The sequence below is a fragment of the Suricata suricatta genome, chromosome X, assembly GCF_006229205.1.
Source record: "Suricata suricatta isolate VVHF042 chromosome X, meerkat_22Aug2017_6uvM2_HiC, whole genome shotgun sequence".
NCBI classification, from domain to species: Eukaryota; Metazoa; Chordata; class Mammalia; order Carnivora; family Herpestidae; genus Suricata; species Suricata suricatta.
Genome location: NC_043717.1, coordinates 26,485,410 through 26,509,527, shown reverse-complemented (window position 1 = coordinate 26,509,527; position 24,118 = coordinate 26,485,410). Strand labels below are relative to the sequence as shown.

Sequence of the window (24,118 nt, the reverse complement as noted above, 5' to 3'; positions counted from 1 at the left end):
TAATTTTTTCTAATTCCTCATTCGGGCTTAACTGTGAACTGGATTTCAGGCCCAAGCAGTATTAAAAATTACCTATGAAATAGTATGATTAGATTGAATGTCATGTACAGTGTTGCATGATGGATTAATTTCTCATAAGTCACTTCTGCAATCATTTTTTATACTTCAAATAATACCCTGGTTTACATGTTGTGTCTCTGAGGAAACACAGGGGAACTGTGGCGAGAACATTTCCACATACTAATCCTGGTCCCTGTGAACTGTTCTTCTGTTATTCAGTAAAAGAACCACTTGGTTATCCCTCTGTAATCCTCCAGCTTTCCAATAACCTTTCACTGAAGAATAAAAAGAATATAAAATTCACTAACAAATTCACTATCCATGTATTGAGTTGACTCTTAACAAAGTATGACACATTTAAGGAAGCTAAGTGGTAACATTTTCAAATGTTCTTGAAGTGTTTACACATTCAAAAACAATAGAGCTGTTTTTATCCAGGTTAAAAGTCTTATCACATTTAACGTTTGCATTCAGAGAAGTTGCCAAAATAGATTGGTTTCAACAGAAATATAAAACTACTCAGTAATAGATTGTGCCCTCTGGAAAAGTCCTAGCTATTTTTCTTAGAGCTTTGTGGTTTACTGGATTGCTGGTTTCACTACCTATATGTAGCCATTTGATGACTTATATCACTTTGAATTGCCAAAACCATGCTTCTAAAAATACACACAGCTCATTCAACTGTGTTTCCTCATAAAAGTCATTTGCCATTTCAATGAACATTGCTCCCCAAATACAGGCATTGTAGAACATTTCTTGGAAACTAGAATGTGCTTAACGTTTTATTTGCATCATTTCATATAATCTTTTCATCAGTCCTCTACAGATATATATTTTATTTTCCTTGTTTTATAGATGGGGAAACTGAGATACAGAGAGACTAAATAACTTAAGATTAGACAGTAAACTGGGTTTAAACAAGTTATATAATGAATTAGTGTCAAGGCTATTGCTCTGTATTTTATGACAACAATTTCTGTCCCTGGAAATCAGTTTCCTGACATTTGTCCTAGACATTGCAGGACTAACACATATATTCATTTGTCTTCCCTTATTACTTCTTTTTCTCCTCTCTACTCTTCTACCTTTATGAAATGGCAACATCTTCAAGGAACATAGGTGACAATATCTGTAAATCTTCATGCCAAAGGACAATCATTAAGCCTCTGAAGTGCGTGGATAATGTTGAATAAATTTTAGTGTTCTTAATTTTGAAAATAACCAGAATTGTTTCATCCATCCGTCATTATACCTCTCATCTGAATCATTATTTGCCCAATGTACTGCAGAGAAACATAAACCACTGTGATAAAGACAGAAATTAAAACAAGATTGAAGCTGAGGAAAAAATAAATTAGCTCCAGTTGATGATACTGGCATCTTCAGTCACAATCTGACTGGTAACATTTTCTTATACGTATATCTTCTATAGAAAGCAAAGATCAAATTTCCTAGAAAATTTCCTTTGCCGCCATGGTATGTATGAACTAGCCACAAGTTTAGGTAAAATGTGAAATACTATAGCAATAAATACGTGTTTTGGAAAGCTGGCACCAAAAGTGTTAGCGTCTCTACATATATCTGCTTCTAAGTTCTCTGTTCGTTGGAGGAGGTCTTTGAGAGGACATGACCACTCCTTGACCTATGAGTTGGATGGTGGCAGTTGGAGGCCCCCTCTCCCCTTCCTCCATCCTTGGAAGGATTCCACTTGCCTTCCCCACTCCTAGAGCTGTCCCAAGGATGCAGCTTGGAGGGAGCGATGTAACGTTGAGCCCATCTGGACAGCTTATGTGACTGAACTCCATTAAGGTCTCTATACGAACCAGGCTTGTATGTAAGTTCCCTCGTTTATTGAACTTGCCACCTAACTATCTGGAGTGGCTTGCCTCTTGAGTTGGTTTCCTTCTACCTTCCACATAGACGGATCGATTTTAGATTACACCAGGGAAGCTCCCAAGGCCCTTCAGAACCACCACTGTTAAAGATGGAGTTGTAAAGAATGTGTTTTTTTCCAAGGGTTCTATTGAAAATGTGCACATGGGAAATTCAAGCACATTTCTTCTTTCATGGGTTTACTTGTGCTGAAATTATAGAATTGTTTCCAATTTTGTTTCCTAAACTACAGAAAATATTTTTAAAAATGTTTTTCATTTATTTTTGAGAGACAGAGACAGCGTGATCAGGGGAGGATCAGAGAGAGAGGGAGATACAGAATCAGAAGCAGCCTCCAGGCTCTGAGCTAGCTGTCAGCACAGAGCCTGACGTGGGGCTCGAACCCCCAAACTGTGAGATCATGACCTGAGCCGAAGCTGGATGCTTAACCGACTGAGCCACCCAGGTTTCCCAGAAAATATTTTTTTAATCTTGATCTAGACCATACAAATATGTACACATATATACATAAATACATATATATGCATATCTGAAACAAAAGTTCACAAAATAATTTTAATCCCTAACATAAAGGACACAGGCTAGTATTTATTTTATTTAGTTTTAAAGAGAATATTCCTGGTAATGACTCATGAAATATTCCTGGTCATGATCCAGTAAAATAATTTCATGAATCATTCATGAATCATGACTAACAGATTTGAAAAATACTTGGCTAGGGGCACCTGGGTGGCTCAGTCGATTAAGCATCTGCCTTCAGCTCAGGTCATGATCTCACAGTTCATGGGTTTGAGCCCTGTGTTGGGCTCTGTGCTGACAGCTCGGAACCTGGAGCCTGCTTTGGATTCTGGGTTTCCTTCTCTCTGCCTCTCCCCTGTTCTCCCTCTGTCTCTCTTTGTTTCTCAATAATAAAGAAATGTAAAAAATAAAAGAAAAGAAAAAGAAAAATAATTGTGTAGACAAAGAATTACTCAGAGCCCCACTGACAATTTTGACCATAATCATCTATATATGTTGAGTTGATTTTATGGATATAAATAATGATTGAGTTATTTATGTGATTTTACACAGCTTATTCATGTTTGAGTTTAGCTTTAATAAGGCTGTCTTTGCATAGTTTTTTGTTTTATGAACATCCTCAGACAAAACTTTTAGATTCAGAATTTATGAGTACTAGACATCATGTCCTTGACTTTAAAGATTTACCTTTAAAAATTGTCTCCAAAATTTCAAGCCTCTGTAAATATCAATAAATCATGAAGTGTTTATTTCTATTGAAGTGTAGTTGACATACAATATTTTACTAATTTCAGGTGTACAACTAGGGATTTGACATTTATGTACATTATGAAATGATCACCATAATAAGTCTAGTTATCATCTATCACCAGAGTTGTTACAATATTATTGACTGTATTCTCTGTGGTATACTTTACATCCTCATGACTTAAGCATTTTATAACTGGAAGTTTGTACCTTTTTGTCCTTGTCACTTATTTTACCCATCTCCCCACTACCCCTCTGAAAATCACCAGTTTGTTTTCTGTATTTATGAGTCTGTTTCTGTTTTGCTGTTTGTTTGTTTTGCTTTTTAAAAAAGGTTCCACATATAAGTGAGATCATAATGTATTTGTCTTTCTCTATGTGACTTATTTCACTTAGCATACTATACTCTAGGTCCATCTGAGTTGTCACAGGTGAGAAGATTTCCATCTCTTTTATGCCTGAGTGATATTCCATTGTGTATATATGTGACATATTCTTTATCTAGCTATCTGTGGGAATGTTTACTTTTCTAATCTAAATGTACATTGGTAAAATGTATTGTGTTACTTGAGTAACAGTGTTGTTTATAGTTTATCATTTTGAGAAGATAATTTAAATCAAGATCACTAATGATTTTTAGAACTTTTAGTAGGAGCTAGGTTGAAGTTCAAGTTTCATGAAGGTTTAATTTAATTGATGCTAACTCTTAGATGTTTTTTGCATTTTTTTCCACAATAATTTTTTGGCTTTTGAAATCTGGACAGTGACTTAAGATGATAACGTTGAAGTACGTTGAATTTCATAATGGTTCTTATGTATATGAAAAACCAATAATAGTTAGCACTTTATAGGGTTCTTACAGAAGATCAGGCATTCTGCTAAACACTTTATATACTGTTATTTAATTCTTACCACAATCTTATTAGGGAAGTATTACTGCTCCTGTTTTACAAAGGAGGAAACTAAGGCAAATGATAGGGCTAAGTTACCTTCCCAGGGTAGTAAGACCTCAGACCAGAGTCAAGATTTAAACACTGCCTCCAAAGTCCTTGGGTTTCACAACCACGTTCTACTGTACATGATGATAAAGCACCGTCTCCTCTCACCTGTAACCCAGAGAAGCCAAAATATCCAGAATTGAATTGTATTTTTCTTCACCTACACACAGGGCTGGCCACCCAATGTGTAGTACAGTGAAAAACGAAATACAGGGCCCCTTGTTCAAAGAGCAGGAAGGAAGGTGCTATTGAAATTAAACTATAAAACTGTTTCCTTTATTACTTGGTCTCTCCTTCTTGACTTCCCATTGTGTTTTTTATTTGCTGTTTAACTTCATACTGAACAAACAAAATTAAAATTTTAAAGTATTAGCATGAGTGTTATTGCTCAATGTTAGAGTGTGCAGTTGCAGTTGTGAATGTAAATATAAGACCATTTAACTCCTGCAGAATCACCAGCACTATACAATTTGTATTTCATAGCTTGTACATGGTTATGTATTTCATTCTTAATGTGGAAACATTGCACAGCTAACTTAACTGTTTTTATTTCACTTCTTGATAGGTTCACATTCTACTCCTATTCTGTCCTTGCAGCATTCCAATGAGAAGGGACAAGGAATGCAGGATTGCCCTTGCCCTTTCTTTCTCTGTCCTCACTTTCAGCCTAAATGGTTGGCTAATCTGAGAAATAAATACGACTCAACTAAGAACAGATATCCAACGGCTCTCTAGTCATTCATGTTTTCTTAGAATTGCCTTCTTTGTACATTCGAAGCAAGTCCTGGTTCAAACAGAAAGCACAAGTTCCTGAGGCTGTTAGTGCCATCGGTCATTCATGGACATACTTCCCTTGTACTCACTCCTAGTGTTGCTCCATCTCCACATAGCATGTGTCCACCTGAATTTTATGCTTGTGGCACATCAGCAACAGTATATGCATGTAGGGGCAGACACACATAACATACATATTTCCTTTGTCACCTTATTGGACTTCACTTACATTATCCACGTTCAAAGATAAAATTATTAAGGGCAGTGTCAAGAGACAGATAAAACAAACAAGGCATGCTACTGGGCCTGGGGCACTGTACCACTGTGCGGATTGCACAACCAGGAGGCTGCTCTTGTCTACATACATCTCCCAGGCTACCTTTGTTTGACTTTTCTCCTCTTAATGCTAACTTTGATATCACTTATTAATAGTAATTGAGGATGGAGAGAAGTGATACACCATGGAACTTGTTCAGACCCCTAAGACCTTCAGAAATTTGCCTTGACCTTGAGGTGGAGCCATGCAATTAGGTCTCTCAGGGTCCTTATGCTATTTGAGATACTAGAGTTGGGTGATTGTGACCTACCAGGATGACATATTTCTGCCAGTTCTCTAGAAACAGATGAAGAGTGCATCATTTGATGAAAATATCACACCAAGCACTGCCCCTATGTCTTTCCACCTTAAAGGACTTAATAGTTGAAGACATTTATAAGGATAAAGTTTCAGAATGGGAGCATTTATCAGAAGAGCAAAATTAAGTTGGTGCCAGCAGCTCAATAGGATAAGGCCCAACATTGAGAGGGACTAGAAATTCAAGGCAGACCTGCCAGAGGAAAGCCATCAGAAGGATGGATTTTTTTTTTAATCTAGACAAGATAATGTGATCTCCCAAGTAGCTTCTGGTTGTTCTACCGCCTTTTGTTTCCTTTTCAGAACCCTGTTTGTTAGGGCCTGCTATTTGCTTACTCTCTTTGGAGTGTACAGAAGATTCCTCTCCAAATATTTCTTCAATATTTTTGCCCTGCTTAACGGTGTCAACAGTTTGTTTATGTCCCTTCCTTCAGCAGGAAGCCCTCTTGAATGTAGTCTTTCTTAAGGTCTTTGAAGCCCAGCAATGTACCATGAATGTACCCAAATAAAAATTCATGCAGATTTTCTTATTTACTCAAATTCTTACCATTGGTATTTGCCCTAATAATATTAAAGCAGGAGACACATTGATTATCCCAAGAGTCATCTCCTCTTACTTGGTAGTACTTGCTACTGAATCCCTGCTAACACCCAACGAGGTGTAGAGGTCAGTATTCCATCCTGGAAACTAACCTTTCATCTACAGGTGAGTCTTTTAAAGTCTCCATTACTTGGCTTGAGGTGGGGAGAATGTATGGACATGCATAGTACTTCCACTACTCCAGAAAAATCTTTTCTCATCAGTTTTCTCCTATCAGTCTCTGTGCTGCTTCTATATCTTCAGCTAGGTAGTAGGTTGAGAGCAGTAGGAACAGTCTTCTGGTTTCTTCTTAGCAGTGCCTTCATTGTTGGCCTGGATCTTCTCTTTAGAATTATGGATATTTTGTACCTGTTGTTCTCAGCTTTATGGTTACAACAGAAATTTAGTGATTCAAGACAACTGTTGGGAATCTTACTTAACATCCTGCTAATTAAATGTGGAAGCTCTGAAGTGGAGCCTCTGCCTTTGGCTAAGGTCATGATCTCACAGTTCTTGAATTCCAGCTCCGTAGCAGGTTCTCTGCTGTCAGCACAGAGCCTGCTTCAGATCCTCTGTCCCCCTCTCTCTGCACCTCCCCCACTCATGCTCTCTCTCAAAAATAAACATTTTTAAAAGAATGTAGAAGCAAATGCTTCATATTTTACATCACCCATGATAACACCTTGCTACAGAAACCATGGCCTTCTTGAAATAGAAGCTTAATTTATAGAAGTCATCATACTGTTAGAAATTTCAGATGTGTGAGTGAGGTATTTCTGTTTAAATTTTACCTGCTTCCCTCGTTTGTTTTCAAACCAATAACTTTTCTGCTCTTTAAATTTTCAGAAATATTTCATTCCCTTCTCTTGGGAAGAGATGTTTCTTTTAATGTCTTTGTAAAAGTATGTAAATATAGTACCAACAATGTGTATATGTAAAGGATTGAAGACATAAAATGAAAAAGTTACCTACAACTGAAAATCTGTAGCATTTAAAATACAACATGAAAAGATGATGTATTCATTCACTTTTATTGAAATCCAGAAAAGCTTTAATAAAATATTAATTTGAAGTGGATTTCAACTGCCATTTGAGAATTTGTGTGTATGTTTGTGAGATGTTAAAATGCAGACATGGTATTGTATGTCTGCTATTCATGACTCTAATAATGCAAGTGGACATTTCTAGCATTTTAAATATTTCATTCAATGTATCATGTAATGTAATGGAACAGTCTGCAAAGATACTAATTGTGCAACACACAATTTATTTTATTGTTCAGCCCTTGGAAGCTCCAGAAGACAGGTCACTTGGCCGTTCATCAGTGGAGACTGAGGTGACCCTGGACACTTACCAAACAGCTTTAGAAGAAGTACTGTCATGGCTTCTTTCTGTTGAGGACACACTGCAAGCCCAGGGAGAGATTTCTAACGATGTCGAAGAAGTGAAAGAACAATTTCATACTCATGAGGTAAAGCAAAACATTGATGGATGCATCAAAGCACATGACTTGTCATAATGGGAAGACCCCCCTTTTTTTTTTTATCTCCATTACTCTCTGAGATCCTTGTAGGTTGGTCATCTAATTTTTATTTTGAGATGGAAGCAAATCAGTGTTTATGGGCATGGGATTCCAAGAGCTCGTATTTAACGTGCTGCCTCGCAGAATTACACTTGAAGTTGGTGAGATCTCATTTTGCCAGGGAGTCATGCCAGGGGGGTGAGAGCCCAACTCCCTTCTCTTGGGTGAAGGTGATGCTCGGTTTTAACCTACACTCTGGAGAAACCATGCAGTATATCAGGCTACAGCGCCCTCCGTGGGAGACTTTTCTTGAAATGACACACTTAACTTCTTTCTGCCCCTTTTCTACTCCTTTGGCTCCTTCGCAGGGTCTTCCTGGAGCTTTTACTTAGAAAATCACCTGCACACAGATCCTTATATCAGGATCTGCTTCTGTGGAAGGTGACTTAGGCTAATAGTTGCCCTTAATTCATACTTAAAACACTATGGGGCTTTCTTAAATAAAAATTGAAATCCTTTTACTGGGAATATAATTTAAATGGGCTGCCAATTTAAAATTGGAGAAAAAAATAAAAATGAAAACCGTAACCATTTACCTAAAGCATCCACTTTTGTCACCTTCTTTTTCTGTCAGGGATACATGATGGATTTGACATCCCATCAGGGACGGGTTGGTAATGTTCTACAATTGGGAAGTCAACTGATTGGAACAGGGAGATTATCAGAAGATGAAGAAACTGAAGTCCAAGAACAAATAAATCTCCTAAATTCAAGATGGGAATGCCTCAGGGTAGCTAGCATGGAAAAACAAAGCAAGTAAGTCTTTGTTTTAAATTCCTCAAAAAAGCGAGTTTCGGATTCGTGTGATTACCTTGATGCAGTTTCTCCTTTACATTGTGATTCTCAGTCTGCTCCTAGAGCATGTAACTTCTTTTTAGGGCATGCTTTGGTTGGATTTTCATGTCTGTTTCATTTTGTTTTTCACTTTTGTGATTGACGTGGAGAGTTTGGATAGAAGGACCATTATCTCCAGAACTCTGCTCTCAAAGTTGCCAAAATTGTTGTCACAGTTAACATTTTCTAAGTTTTCCTCAAAAATTAAAATGTGAGTATGGAAGGCTCAGAAATGTAAACAGGAAACTATGCACATAAAATCATCTATTAGGGACAGTTGACAGGAAACCTCTCTTCTGAAGGAAAAGCTCTGAAAATATTAAATAGTTTCTCATGTGTTTATGGAAAGCATCTATGTTTGGGAATCCTTATGCAAGTATATATGGTAGTGAATTATTTTAAGAAAACATATTGACTGACTTTATCAAAGAAGAATTTTTGAGACATTTCTGAAAATGGCATATTTCTTATAAAGGTAACAAGTAGATCTCATCATTCTGGATGTGTTGCTTTGATTTATATTGTTAGGTGTGTGTATTCATGTAGAGTCTATCGAGACAAGATAGATTTATTTTTAAATGAAAAGAAATGAAGTGCCAACTGTGGATTTGAATACATTAAGCTAAAGAAATTGTCCAAGTGCCTTAAGTTTACTTAGCTATTATTTATGAAGATTAAAAGCTTTAAAATAGGACCAAAGAAACTCATTAGATATGCTGGGAAGATTGCTATTTCAGTACTAAATTGTAGTGTGACAATAGGGAAGGGGAAAACACATTTTTAAACTCATGTCTTTTGAAAGAATAAATAAGGCATATGTAGGATAGAATTTTCACAAATATTGGTCTTCCAAACCCGAAGATATGAGTCTATACATACTGACATTTCCCCTGCTGTGACCATGTTAATGATTGCAACTAACTCTAGAAATTAGTTACAGCAGCCATATTATACCAATTGAGTCAGTCTCATACCCATGTCCAAGGGTCAACTCATTTATTCCACCCATTTATTATCATAAATTATAAAATATAGAGCCTGTTACTTATGGTCATATCTCAACATTCTTGAGGTTATAACTTCTCTTTTCACTTATCTGTGAAACTTAAACAAAGCATCCTCAAACAAAATGTTCATGTCTTTAAAATCCCACAATGGAACCACTGTCTTCTCCTTCCTGTGTTCTGTTTTCCCATTCTCTCCTGGAGGCTAATTACCCCCATAATTACCTCAATACCTTTAAAATTTTTTTTTATGTTTGTTTATTTTTGAGAGACAGAGACAGAGCATGAGCAGGGGAGGGGCATACAGAGAGGGAGACACAGAATCTGAAGCAGGCTCCAGGCTCTGAGCTGACATCCGAGAGCCCAATGTGGATCTTGAACTCATGAACTGTGAGATCATGACCCAAGCTAAAGTTGGATGCCTCACTAACTGAGCCACCCAGGTAACCCCCCCCAATCCGTTTTTTAGGCAACACTGACAATATGGCATCAAGTGTTCATACTAATCAATTAATCAATTATATTTTGAGACTGAGTTACAAGAAAAGGTGAATTCAACCTAAAATTAAAATCTCCAATTTTCAATCAGTTTTAAAAACAAGGCTAATAAAACAAAGCCTGTCTTGAAGGGATACCTACCGTTAGATGACAGATAGCAGCATAGGTACACATACATGGATGATGGTGCACACATACACATGCATAAACATGCGTACGTACATATGTGTGTCTGTGTGTAATTTCTTCACCTCAATCCTGCTGGAGGATGGGAAAGCTAACATGACAACATCAGTCTTTAGCTAGGAGTGACATCAAAAAACAGTTTCTTCTGGGGCCCTTGGGTGGCTTAGTCAGTTAAGCATCTGACTCTTGATTTTGGCTCAAGTCATGATCTCATGGGTTCATGAGTTCAGGTTCTGCATTGGGCTCCACACTGACAGTGTAGAGCCTGTTTGGGGTTCTCCCTCCCTCTCTCTCACTCTCTCTCACTCTTTCATTCTCTCACTCTCTGCCTCTGCCTGCCTGCCTTTCTCTCCCCCCTCCCTCCCTCCCTCCCTCTCTCTCTCTCTCTCTCTCTCTCTCTCTCTCTCTCCTTCCCCCTCCCTCTCTCTCCTTCTCTCTTTCTCAATAAATAAATAAATAAACTTAAAAAAAAGAGTTGGTCCTTAAGGGAAGATTTGGGCACTGTGGCATGTGTTTAAGGATTTGGAATGATTATTAGGATGGCAAGCGTGGCCTCTTAGCTGGCATAGTTTTTGCTAAAACATAGAATTTTGAAAATGAGACACTGATCTGAAATCATGTGTAGCACGTAGTCATTTCTGGACAGTATTATTGAAATACCCATACACAAAGTGTAAGTTTGCAAAGCAAAGTCTTTTGTGAGGTTGTAAAAGTAAGTCTTCCATATCACTTTCACTAACTTCCTGTGTGTTCATGCATACAACGTATTAAATTCTAAATGAGATAAGCCATTATGCAAACCATGCTGGACCTGATTCTTAATAGATTTTTTTTGAAGGAACCAAAGTGCTAATTACGACAATAGGGTATCGTCAGTATTTTTTAAAAAAATAATAATTCTAGGTTTTATTTCATGCTTTTATTGATCACTACCCATTCACTTTCCATTCTCATGAGCTTTATTGATGATGAGCCTCATAGGGAGCATCACCTATTGTTTCCACACCTCTGTGTCCTAGCAAACAAAAATGAACAGCCTTCAGTTCTCCTCTCGCCCCCCCCAAAGACAGAGTGTGGATAGACCCCATCCAAAATTGTCATCCCTGCCGAAGCACAGATTTTGTGATGAGAGGAATGATAATTATAGCTGTTCTGGGCATATAAGATAGAACCGAAGCCATACTGGAATTCTTAAGTTGCTGTCTTATAACAAATGTAAAAAACGAAACAACAACAAAAATAACTGGGAATACAAATAAGCTTATAGCTATATATATAAATTTATATTTAATACATATAACTACACACATATATTACATATAATATACATATATAAAATTACACACACCTACACAAACATCAGTATTAACAAATATTAATGGAGTACCTCAAGATGTCAGATGCATTTCTAGGCACTAGGGACTTATTGGTCGTAAGAGGCTAAGTCCCAGATCTCCTAAAGCTCTAGAGAGGCTATTAAAAAAAGAGCCCAAGGAGGGGTGCCTGAGTGGCTCAGTTGGTTAAACTGTGAACTCTTGAATTCAACTCAGGCCATGATCCCATGGTTCATGAGATTGAGCCCCACTTAAGGCTCCGTGCTGACAGTGCATGGAGCCTGCTTCTGATTTTCTCTCTCCCTACCTCTCTGCCCCTCCCCCACTTGCAGTTACTCTCTCTCAAAATAAAAATAAACTTAAAGCAAAATTAAAAAAAAAAAAAAAGAACACAAGAGAGAGGTGCCTGGATCACTCGGTTAGGTGTCTGACTCTTGATTTTGGTTCAGGCCAGGATCTCACAGCTGAACAGTTTGATCCCACATTGAGTTCTCTACTGGTAGGTCAGAGCCTGCTTGGGATTCTTTCTCTCTCTCCCTCTTTCTCTGCCTCTCCCCTGCTTGTGTGAGCCTTCTCTCTATCTCTCTCTCAAAAAAATGAATTAACATTAATGAAAAAAAAAAAAACCCAAGAGGATGAAAGGAGGGAGAAGCATCTCTGTATCACAGTGCCTTTTAATCCCCTCAGAAAACTTATTCCTAGCTGATAGTTAGCCTTGGTGATCCAAGAATGTTATTTCTGGGGTGTTACCATTTAATTTGAATTTGAATGATGAGAAGGAGAGTAACATTAAAGGCAGAGGGAACAAAGACTGCAAAGATGCTAAAATACGAACACCTGGCTTGTTACAGGAAGCAGAAGGTCAGCATGAGTCACGGGAGGGAGGGCTACACAGTGGCGCATGTGACAGGATTAAGAGAGGTAAGGGTCTCCTCTTGTATGGTGGTGTTAGGGTAAGAGAAGAGGGTCTTGGAGTTCTCGCATAAGTGCAGGTGTTGCAGGAGGGTTTTCTGTTTTGTTTTGTTACCTCATTACCTAGAATTCATAGTCTAACCACTTGGAAGAATGAAGAGTTGGACACAAAAGGAGGCAAAGTGTACTCAAGTGTAAGATCAGTAAGAATAGTAGGAAAGCTCTCTTTGCGGAGGTAACATTTAAAGTGAATGCCCCCCCCATAGACAAGGTTTTTGTTTTTTAAGGTTTTGGTTGCCCCTCTTTCCCTTCCCCCTTGCTCCTTCTCAGGTTCTAACGGCACTGGCTCCATAACTCTACATACTGGGTTCTCTGTTCCTGATTGGCTCCATTCCATTGTGTGAAGAATCAGCGTAGGGTCCTACTGTTCCTCTTATAACATAAATTTTATGGTTGACTTATTTTAGTTGGATATTTTTATTGTCAAATTCCTGATGAGAACCTGAGGGTAAGCAGGTGGTATCTGTTACATTCTTTTTATTTTAATATCCTTTATTTATTTTTGAGAGACACGGCAGGAACAGGGGAGGGTCAGAGAGAGAGGAGACACAGAATCTGAAGCAGGTTCCTGGCTCTGAGCTAGCTGTCAGCACAGAGCCCAATGCGGGGCTTGAACCCATGAACTGTGAGATCATGACCTGAGCCAAAGTCGGCGCTTAACCGACTGAGCCACCCGGGCGCCCCGTCTGTTACATTCTTAAGAGGCGTTTGCATTCGTTAGAAGCTCCTAGCACTGTTCCAAAATATTTTTTCCCCCCCAGCGACCTCAGATCTTATCTTTTCCCTCTCTGCCTAGTTTGTCCTATCTTTCCCTATCATATAAGAAAAAGCTACCAGAATGTTTTAAGTAGGGGTGGGGTGGGGATACAGATAAAGAACGTATCAGTGATGCTTCTGGAAGAAGAGAGGACAGTTAGAAGGTCAGTGCACTAACCCAGGTAAGAAAAATGGCAGGTTTTATGTTGGGTAGTAGTTGTGATATAATACATGACTATATTCTGTTATCTTAACCCAACAGTTAATTTATAAGCTATTCCTGCTATACTTATTTTAGTTACTGTTTTGCCTTTTTAGCAATCGGGATCCTTTTTTTTAAAAGTTTATTTTTATTTATTTTGAGAAAGATATACAGAGCTAGCCAGGGAGTGGCAGAGAGAGGAGACAGAATCCCAAGCAGGTTCCACACTGTCAGTGCAGAGCCCAGTGTGGGGCTCACACTCAGGTACTGTGAGATCATGACCTGAGCTGAAATCAAGAGTTGGATGCTTAACCGACTGAGCCACCCATTGCCTTAGTCAGGATCCATTTTGCCTTGGAAATAGATATCCTCGCCTTACACACGTAGATGTTACATCTAGGAAATACTGTGTATCTCACAAAGCATTAACAGTTAGCAAACCAAACAGAAATTTAAAAATATATAGATAGCAAAATGATCCTCTTTTCTCTTTACCCTAAATGTATTCTGATATGCCAAAGGGATAAGGTCTGTCTTCCCTTTTTTTTTTTTTTTTACTGTTTATTTTAGAAAGAGACAGGCAGACAGACTGTGAGTGGGAGAGGGGCAGAGAGGGAGACACAGAATCTGAAGCAGGCTCCAGGCTCTGAGCTGTCAGCACAGAGCCCCATGCAGGGCTCGAACTGGTGAACCACGAGGTGAGGTCATGACCTGAGCTGAAGTCAGAGGCTCAACGGCCTGAGCCACACTGCACACCAGGTCTCACTTTCTTAATCACGTGTTTATGTGAACTGGGGTTGTATACTTCCCCTCTTTGATTCTTTCTTATTGATTGATGAAGCAGCAGCACTTGTATATACCTGGCACACCTCAAAAAGATATTGGCTGACGTAGAGTATGAAAAGATAGATCATAAATGCATAACAATTACAAAATGCAAAGCATGGTCATCATTGTAAATAAGATGACTAGCCATGGGCTAATTACTTTAACTCAACCATAATGGTTAATAATTTGCCTCATATATATATATTTTTTTTCCAGCTTGTTCTAATTGCCTCATTCAATTTTTTTTCTCCCAATGGCTGTGATCTTGGGTGTGTTCTCTGGGAGGAAGGGAGTATGTCCAAGGTAATTGAAATTACATTTGAAGTTAAAATTTTGGAATGGGAGCATTTTGAAGTACACTTTTTAAAGAAATGCCAGTGAACAACAAACATGCAGATGTTTCTCCCTCCTTTCTTCCTCTTATTACTCCATTTCTACTGGATTCTTTTCTTACACATTTCTTTCTACTACAGTTCTGTTACCTTCATATAGATGTGAGTTGATGATGAAGCTAATGCAGCAAAGAAGTTTGTTAAGATATCTCTAGCCACACACTACTTTGGTACTAATGTGCTTCTATTGGTCCATTAAAAATCTTTATTTATGAAATTGGAATGAAAGAACTAAGTGTCCCTGATTATATCATTAAAATAAAATAATGAAAACAGGACAGTGCCTGTTGACATCCTCAAGTTGGCAATCTTACGGACAGGAGGTGAAATCATTTTTGTTTGGATTCCTTTTATGCTGGAGAATTACCCTTCGGGTAGTGGGAGGTGAAAGAGAGAGAAGAAAAAGGCAAAATTTCCAACTGTGGAAGCTCAAGAAGACAACTGGCATAAGGACAACAGCAAATCTTCTCTATGAAAAAACTAATTAATTTGATTGAAAAGTGCAACCTGCAGAGAGACAAAGAGATTTACTGATGTTTCTACAAGGACGCATAAAGATAAACGCAGCAAGTTCCATCAGCTTCTCTGATAATTGCAGTTAGGATGTGCGGCAGGGGGGGGGGGGACTAAAACCTTCCTGGTGGTGAGGGAAGAAAATGAAAGCAGGTCAGGAAGGAGGGCACGTGAAGTTACATTCTGGTTTACATCAGCAGGAGGAGGGAGATGAATAGTATGTGGGGGAGCACGCAAGCCATAACATGGCAGACAGTTGTGAATCACCATCAACACTTTGACTGGAGAGGAAGATATGTCTAACAGATCTGGTTCGTCTCTTTTCCGCCAAATGCCTGTTCCAGTCTTGAAACGAGATGGCCTATGTGAGTGAATAGAGTGAAGGAGATGCTGAACAAATGGTGAATTTTCTCCCAAGTGAAGTAGCTGACATCCTGCATATGTGAATATAGGAATGGATGGATGAACAAATGAATTCATGTCTTCCGGTAGTTCTAGTCTATCAGATAAATTTTTTGTAGTGAGCATTTTAACAATGCATAATCTCAGATTCTTACGTGTGATTTTATATCACCGTTTTGTTAATTCCTATCTAAATATTTCTAATACTGTTAGAATGACAATTTCTTAGAGATTGAGGTGGTTCAAGGACCAGCAGGAGCAACATTACCTGAGAATTTATTAAAAATATTGATTCAGTCCATCGTCTGATCTACAGAACCAGAATCTGCCATTTAACAAGATCCCTAGTGATTCCTAAGAACATTAAGGTTTGAGAAGAACTGATCTGCTTGAAACAATTACAAAATAGTAAAAATCCATATTCCTTCTTTGTAGTCCACTATTTTTAATATCTCTTGTCCCTATTTTTCTATCAAGGGCCAGGTCAGATATTTTAACTACTTTTTTTCTTTTTGTAAAAATTTTTAAAAATATTTATTTAATTTTGAGAATGAGAGAGAGAGAGAGAGAGAGAGAGAAAGAAAGAGAGAGAGAGAGGAAGGAGCAGACAGAGAGGAAGACACAGAATTCAAAGCGGGATTCAGGCTCTGAACTGTCAGCACAGAGCCCGACATGGCCCGATACGGGGCCCAAACTCATGAGCCGAGAGATCATGACCCAAGCTGAAGTCAAATGCTAACCCACTGAGCCACCCAGGCGCCCCTTAACTACTTACTTAGAAGCTCCATAAATGATGCTGCTGATGTCTCTTTTAATCCTCCAATGTTAATTTTATCTCGTTTGGGTGACCAATGGAGTCACAGGGTTTTTGTAAAGAATAAACAATAGGGACCATGTTTAAGTACTGACAATTAATCACTGGCTTATTAAGCAACAGTAATTAACATACAGCAATTCAATCAGGTTCAAATGGATATGACTGGCCATCACAATTTTTTTCCTGTAGATAATGTGCAGTTAAAATATGGATAGTCCTTTTTCAAGGAATAAACTGTATATGACACAGTTTAAATTACAAATAGGAAAGCCCAATCTCTGGAATTTTTAGAAATGAAAGAAGAGAGTAGGATTTTTTGGAACAATGCTTTTTCACAAAGATAAACCATGATAATTAGAAAATTAAGTTTAATCATTCATTCATCTATCTCACTAACACTTCTTATCTACTATATTCCCAGCACTGTTTTAGATACTGGGGAAATCTCAACGAACAAGGCAGACTAACTCCCTCTCTTATTAGTGGGAAGCACCAGTTAAAAACTACATATGACATATCAGTTGGTAAAAAATGATAAAAAGGGGGAAAAATCAGGGTATAGATTTAGAGAAGGAAACATCATTGTGTGTGTTATTCTGTGTGTGTAGTCAGGTAGGGAAGGCCTCTCTGATGAGGCAATACTTAAGGAGAGCCCTAAATGAAGGGAGGGAATAAGCCAAGCAGGTAGCTGGAGCAAAGGCAAACAAATGGAAAAGTCCAGAGGCAGGAGGGTGCTGGCCATGTGTGTGAAATACTCCACCAGAGCTGACAAAAAGTGAAATGATGTCATCGTGATTTAGGCCAAAAAAAAAAAGGTTCAAATTAGATTAATAGATGTTCTTAACAGGAGCAGCATTTATGGAAATTGACATTTTAATAATCCAAATTCTGATATTTCAGATGGGGAAAGTGTTTGTGCTTTTGTGTTATGTCTTCTATTTGATTGATAATTCAATGATACCACTTATTCATTCACAAAATATTTGTCATGTCTCTTGTGTATGCTAAGCAGCACGCCAGATATTCTATAGTGACACAATTTTGGAATTTGAGAGTAGGCTTCTATTGCCGTAAAAATGAATGTGATCTCTGAGTGTCAACATTTCCCATTCTTACTAGGAGTAATTTAAACAGTCTTCCAATCATTGTATTTAATAGTCGTCCTTAGTTTGTGATGACATCCGAGTGATTCTTCATCCACTTTGTACGTATTTAATCAGGAAGATTGAATTGAGGGTTGCCATAATGTATTTGCCACAAGAATCTTTTGCATCCAGCCGTGCAGCTTCTTTGTTGTGTTACTCTTACTATTTTGAATTAATGCTTTCAACATGCAAATGAATTTGTTAGCATTTTGAACTTTAATCTTGCTCTGGATAGTTGAAGAATATCAATAATTAAACTGCTGTTGAGTTATATGGACAGAGGCATACAATAGATCCGGACTTTGGAAACAGTGGTTCATTTTTGTTTCACAGAATCCTTTTTAGGCCCACTGCTATTTCTCACATTCCATTCAGCGAACAAATTAAATATTAATACACATTTAGTTTTGAGGGAGGGTTGACAGTTTATTTTTATTTCTAGCCGTTGGAAGGGGAACTTTGCAGGTGAATTCTTTCTGGGATATTCTTTGTGAGGTCGCAGAGTAAAAACTGTGGTCTCTGAGACCGGGTTGCGGGCATAATACAATGGAGCTTTCTGACATAGTGGGAGCTTTTGAAAGATGTACATGACCTGTTCTCCTCGCTTTCTCTTCTGGCCCAAGATAGATGTCAGTGTACCAGTTGGTGGGAGTGGTGGTGCTGTAGAGAGGAGGATGGACACATTGGTTTTAGGGGGTAGGAAAGCCTCTTTATGTGATTCAGTTAGACCTTTGCCTCTCTTCGTTCTCCAGTGGAACCTGCTCTACCGGTAGTAGTAGTAGTAGTAGTAGTAGTAGTAGTAGTAGTAGTAGTAGTAGCAGCAGCACATTGGTAGTATCCGGAAGACCGTTATCCATTAGCAGCCTTTGCAGCCGGAGTTTTTTAAGGGACGGTTAGGACTTGACAGGAAGAGGATGCATTTATTGAGGCCCGGAGGTGCAAGGGGGCCACTGCACAGATGCAGATACTACACTTGCAGAAGTTTAGAACGAGGACTGACAGTGGTGGGTGCAGGGGCGGGAAAGGTAGTGGGATACAGGTACCAGTGATGGTGAAAGTTGTACACATTTGGGGTCATTGCTTTTACTGGATTCTCAGTTTTGAACCTTATATTTCACAAGGCATTCATTATTGAGCCTTGATAAATGTCCCAAACCTTGAGAGTTGAAAACTAATGAGCTTCATATGGCCCATTCATTACTGCCATACAACAGAAGCCTTTACATATGTTTGTATATGGGTTACTGAAACTGTCCTTTAAAAAAATCAATATTGCTTTACAAATTTAAAGCAATGTGGGGTGTTTTTTGTTGGTTTTGCTTTACCTAGGATATATCATGTTCTTATTCTTACATTTAATGAAACATTATAAATATTTAAAATATCTGGTCATTTATTTGACCTCGTCACCATATGTGTGAGGGAAAGCGGGTCTTGGTGTGTTGTGGTTTCTCTCATTAATTTAAACCTTATGCTAAGAGCATTTGTCTCAAAAGTAGTAATCGTACTTTTCATTTTGGTGAGAAGAAAGAACAAAATTATCCATTGATGACAATGTCTGTAAAAACTCACTAAATGACCTTTTTTTAACTTCTGGTTTTATATCCTAATAATCACTGATATAAATGAAATGTGGAATAGATATAAAAATCATCTCTAAAAAAATAACATCAGTGCCGACAGTGTAGCATGATGCTGAAGAAGGTCCCAGGGCCAAGTGGCCTGATTCCCACTTTCCCATCTCCCCTCACTTGCCCTTCAATCCAGGTATACTTCTCTTTCCCCATCTGTGAATTGGGGCCGTGATCAATTCCTGCATCATTAGGATTAATTATAGTAACACCTCTATTGTCTCACACAATATGAGAATTATGAGAAATATAATTTGTTTTTCATATATGGTTATATTTAAATGTCCCAAATTGTACAAGGTCAAAATGAATACTTAGTAGACAATTACTACTTATATAGTATTATTAATTCATAAATAATTCAGTAAAGAGATTTTTATGTGTCCTAAACCTGCCTCCATGGCATCTCCATGCCTCTGGTTCATGTTAATCCTGATGTGGTCTTGCTCCCTGGGCTTAGCTACCCAGCCGTTTGCCAGCTGAGAACACCCAAGGGCTGAAGTAAAACTTGTGCCTAAGTCCTGTAAACCAACACACTCATTTTTGACTGTGGATGTTCAGTGGAATCACCTGGATGGATTTAAATTCCACTAAATCGCCATTTAGTGATATTTTGAATAAAAACCTGATGTGTAAACATCACCTTCATTGATCACTTTGGTAACAGAGTTAATGAAACAAAAACCCCTGCCAGGGGATTAAAATAACTACGTATTTAAGTATACGTCAGCATTCCGGGAACATCTAGTTGTACGTAAGCAATCCCTGAGCTAAAATCAAAGCTGTATTATCTAGTCATTAAAACCATTTTGCTGATATTTTCAGGCCAACAGTTTGAATAAGTAAAGAAGTTAATTTTGGGTTCTTATTGGTGTGATTTTAGTTACTAAATGGCACGCATTTGAAAAGTAAAAAATTAAAAACTCAATTTCTCTAATTCATACTGGTAGCCCTCCTTTAAATCAAATATATAGGTTTTACCGACAACTTAAATCATGTGATTGTATTGCATTTGCATGTACAACATGCATATTTTAACATCACTGAGGATTCTTTTGTAATTTGTAAATTCACATTAATATTTTACCTCATTAGTTGTATTTCTTATTTGAGAATTGTATATAAGCAAGTTATTATGAAGCCTAGGAAATTGGGCCTGAGAACCTATCTAATTAAATAATTTACCCCTCTTGGTAATTTTTAATTCTAAGTCCCTAGGATTTATGAAGTCTATGTTTTTGTAAGTAGTTTAATACCTTTTATAATGTATTTCCATAAGACCCAAGACACACTAGTTAGACTGTAAAATATAGGCTGAGATTTATGAAAACATGTACAGTTTTGGCATGTATAAATTTGTCTAGGGAACCAAAATTTCAGAAAATGCTATTTATATTTATTGCTAGATAACTTAACTCAGGGTATCATTCCTTATGAATATCACGTGACATAATAAAATACTATGGATAATGACAACCAAGTAAGGATTTCTTGCTATGGTCAAGCTAGTTATCCATTGGTGTAGACCTATGCTTTCCAATATGGCAGCCACTAGCCACATGCAGCTATTTAGTTGTAAATTTAAATTATTATAATTAGATATGGGTAAAAATTCAGCTTCTTATTTACACTAGCCATATTTCAAGTATGCAATAGCCACACATGGCTAGTAGCTATAGTATTGGATGATGCAGATTTGCACCATTTACGTTGTTACAGAGATCTATTAGGTAGTACTGGTGCCAGTGTAAATGCCTTTCTACAGTCCAATGGCGTCTCTGTAAAGCAAACTCTATGTTTGCACTAAAATGCTTTTTACTGCAACGACCAACCCAAATCCAAGTGGCTTACATGATCACTTCTTAAAGTGTTATCCATGGACCAGCAGCGTTGGTGTCCCCTGGGCATTTGTTAGAAAGGAAGACTCCCAGCCCCTCCCTAGACTTCAAATCCATAGTTGAACATACTCCTCAGGTGATTTTATGCGCATTAAAGTTTGGGAAGCCCTGGTTAAAACTATAAGGATGTCATTCTCTTATATTACAATAAATCCACAGGTGGGATAGTTATAGGTTAAGTATGTGACTCTATTGTGCCATCAAAATCTGTGGTTCTAGAGGTGCCTGGGTGGCTCAGTTGGTTAAGCGGCCGACGTTAGCTCAAGTCATGATCTCACAGTTTGTGAGTTCCAACCCTGTATTGGGCTCTGCACTGACAGCTCAGAGCCTGGAGCCTGCTTCAGATTCTATGTCTCCCCCTCTCTCTGCCCCTCCCATGCTCTGCTTCTCTCTGTCTCTCAATAATAAATAAAAACATTAAAAAATTAAAAAAATCTGAGGTTCTTTCATTTTTTATTAGAATATAATTAACATATTAGTTATGTTATATGTGTTATATTAGTTTCAAGTAGACAATAAAAAGATGCAATAATTCTATACTTTTCTCAGTGCTCATCAAGCTAAGTGTACTCTTAATCCCTTTCACCTATTTCATCTATCCCCTCACCCACCTCCCCTCTGGCAGCTACCAAATTTGTTTTTTCTTTTCAAAATTTTTAGTGTTTGTTTATTATTTTTGAGAGAGAGACAGAGCCAGAGTGCAAGCGGGGGAAAGGCAGTGAGAGAGAGACACACAGAATCTGAAGCAGGCTCCAGGTTCTGAGCTGTCAGCGTGGAGCCTGATGCGGGAGCTCAAACCCATGAACTGTGAGATGATGACCTGAACCAAAGCCAGATACTTGGCCAACTAGACCACCCAGGGGACCCCCAAATTTGTTTCCTGTATTTAAGAGTCTATTTTTCAGCATGTCTCTTTCCTTTGTTCCTTTATTTTGTGTCTTAAGTCAACATATGAGTGAAATCATGTGATCGTTTTCTCTGACTGGCTTATTTCATTTAGCATGATACTCTCTAGGTCCTTTCAGCTTATTGGTTTTGCTAGCCTCCCTGTCCTCAGATGCTTTTGCAATTAGATGTTGGCTGCAGCAGTTCCCAGTATCCTATCCTGACATGCTCTGCCTTTGGATTTTGTCAGAACTATGTCCAATCTGGCACTAGTTTATTCTTGTTCCACAGTCTCCTCTCTCCATTGCCAGTCACATATTTATGCTTCATTTTCCTTTTGCGTTTACAGTCTTTTCTAAATGACTACTCGAAAACCATAAAATGAAACTAAGGAAAATGCAAACTCTTCCTTGCCTATAGGTGGTAGATTTTTATTTTATGAATTTGACAAATTTCCCTAATTTATTTGCATCCTTAGAATGTTAGTTGGAAATGTGGAATTTCTTTCTCATTTTAATAATATTTTAAATTGAACAATATGAAATTGTCATTTTCATGGAATGAAAATTCCTGTATCAGCAGCTTCATATGACGCAACCTCACGCGACAGGAAGATAAGTCAAAGTTAAGAGCACAGACTTGCGTCACAGATAGTTTAGTATTTATGTACTGGTTTAACTGGTCAGTGAGACACCTTGGGTAAGTTCTTTAACCTTCCCAAATTCCAGTATCCTCAGAAATATAAAAAACAATGTTATTATCTACCTCAATAGGTGATGAAGACCAAACATAATTATTCTGTTTTACAAATGCAAGTTGGTCATGTTCCACCTTCACAATTCTTTTCATATCTGGACTCTTTTTTAAAAAAAATGTTTATTTATTTATTTTGAGAAAGAGATTGTAAGCCAGAGAGGGTCAGAGAGAGAGGGAGAGATAGAATCCCAAGTAGGCTCAGTGCTGAGACTTGATCTTGACATGGAGCTTTATCTCATGACCATGAGTTCATGACCTGAAATGAATTCAGGAATCTAATACTTAACTGACTGAGCCACCCACCCAGGCACCCCTGCACTCTTTTTTTATCATTATGTATTTAATACTCTTACTTAAAATAATTATCTTTACTTAGCTTCATCCTAAGCTATATGATTTTATATATGCATTAAAGTCATATATAGACTCACTGTATGTATGTGTGTATATAAACATACACATACACATATTGCTTAGCCATACAGCTATACGCCAAGACATATTTTAATAATTTTATAAGTTTTTCCTTTTGCCATGAAAATTACTCTGGAAACCACAAATCGATCTCATGCCATCATTTAGGATCCACTGAAAAAGTACATTTTACGCTTACTAACAGGGTTATCCCACAAGTGTTAAATACATGTTAACCAATACAGTTAAGAATTCATTTAAAATGGTATTGTAACCCAAGGGTTAGTTATCCCCACCCCTTTCTATAGTTTCCCCGTCTTCTACTACATGGGAAAAGGGGGCATTTGTGTTGTAAAGGCTTCTAAGGAGCCTCCTGATAGCAGTGTCTCCTTGCGGTTACTTCTTTCTCTGCTCAGGCACTGCCACGGGCCACTGTGTGCCCCTGCCGCTCCCACGGAGAACCCTAGCTGGTAATTCATCTGTGTACATCGATGCTGTCTATTTTCAAGCCTCAGTGAAGTTACAAGTTACTACCTGTTAACTTACTACAGATAATGCCTACAACAGAAAGCGATAAGTAGTGACCAGGCACTATTGAATAAGAACTAAAGTAACTGCATTGGGAAAGCAAAACCATTTTTGAACATTGTAGTAAAAATAATTGTTCTTGGGGTACCTGAGTGGCTCAGTCAGTTGAGCGTCCGGCTTCGGCTCAGGTCATGATCTCGCGGTTCGTGGGTTTGAGCCCCTCATTGGGCTCTATGCTGACAGCTAACTCAGAGCCTCGAGCCTGTCCTCAGTTTCTGTGTCTCCCTCTCTCTCTCTGACCCTCCCCTGCTCATGCTGTCTCTCTCTCTCTCTCTC

At 38.1% G+C, this 24,118-nt stretch overlaps 1 protein-coding gene across 9 annotated transcripts in view; it reads left to right on the top strand.

Annotated features, from left to right (window-relative positions):
- The window catches only part of DMD (dystrophin), a 1,657,593-nt gene that overhangs the window by 171,946 nt on the left and 1,461,529 nt on the right, over nucleotides 1-24,118 (top strand). For all 9 annotated transcript variants that reach the window (XM_029929473.1, XM_029929472.1, XM_029929470.1 and 6 more), the window contains 2 exons: nucleotides 7,488-7,676; nucleotides 8,362-8,543. In XM_029929473.1, the coding sequence (XP_029785333.1) occupies nucleotides 7,488-7,676; nucleotides 8,362-8,543 (371 nt within the window). The remainder of the gene's footprint in view (nucleotides 1-7,487; nucleotides 7,677-8,361; nucleotides 8,544-24,118) is intronic.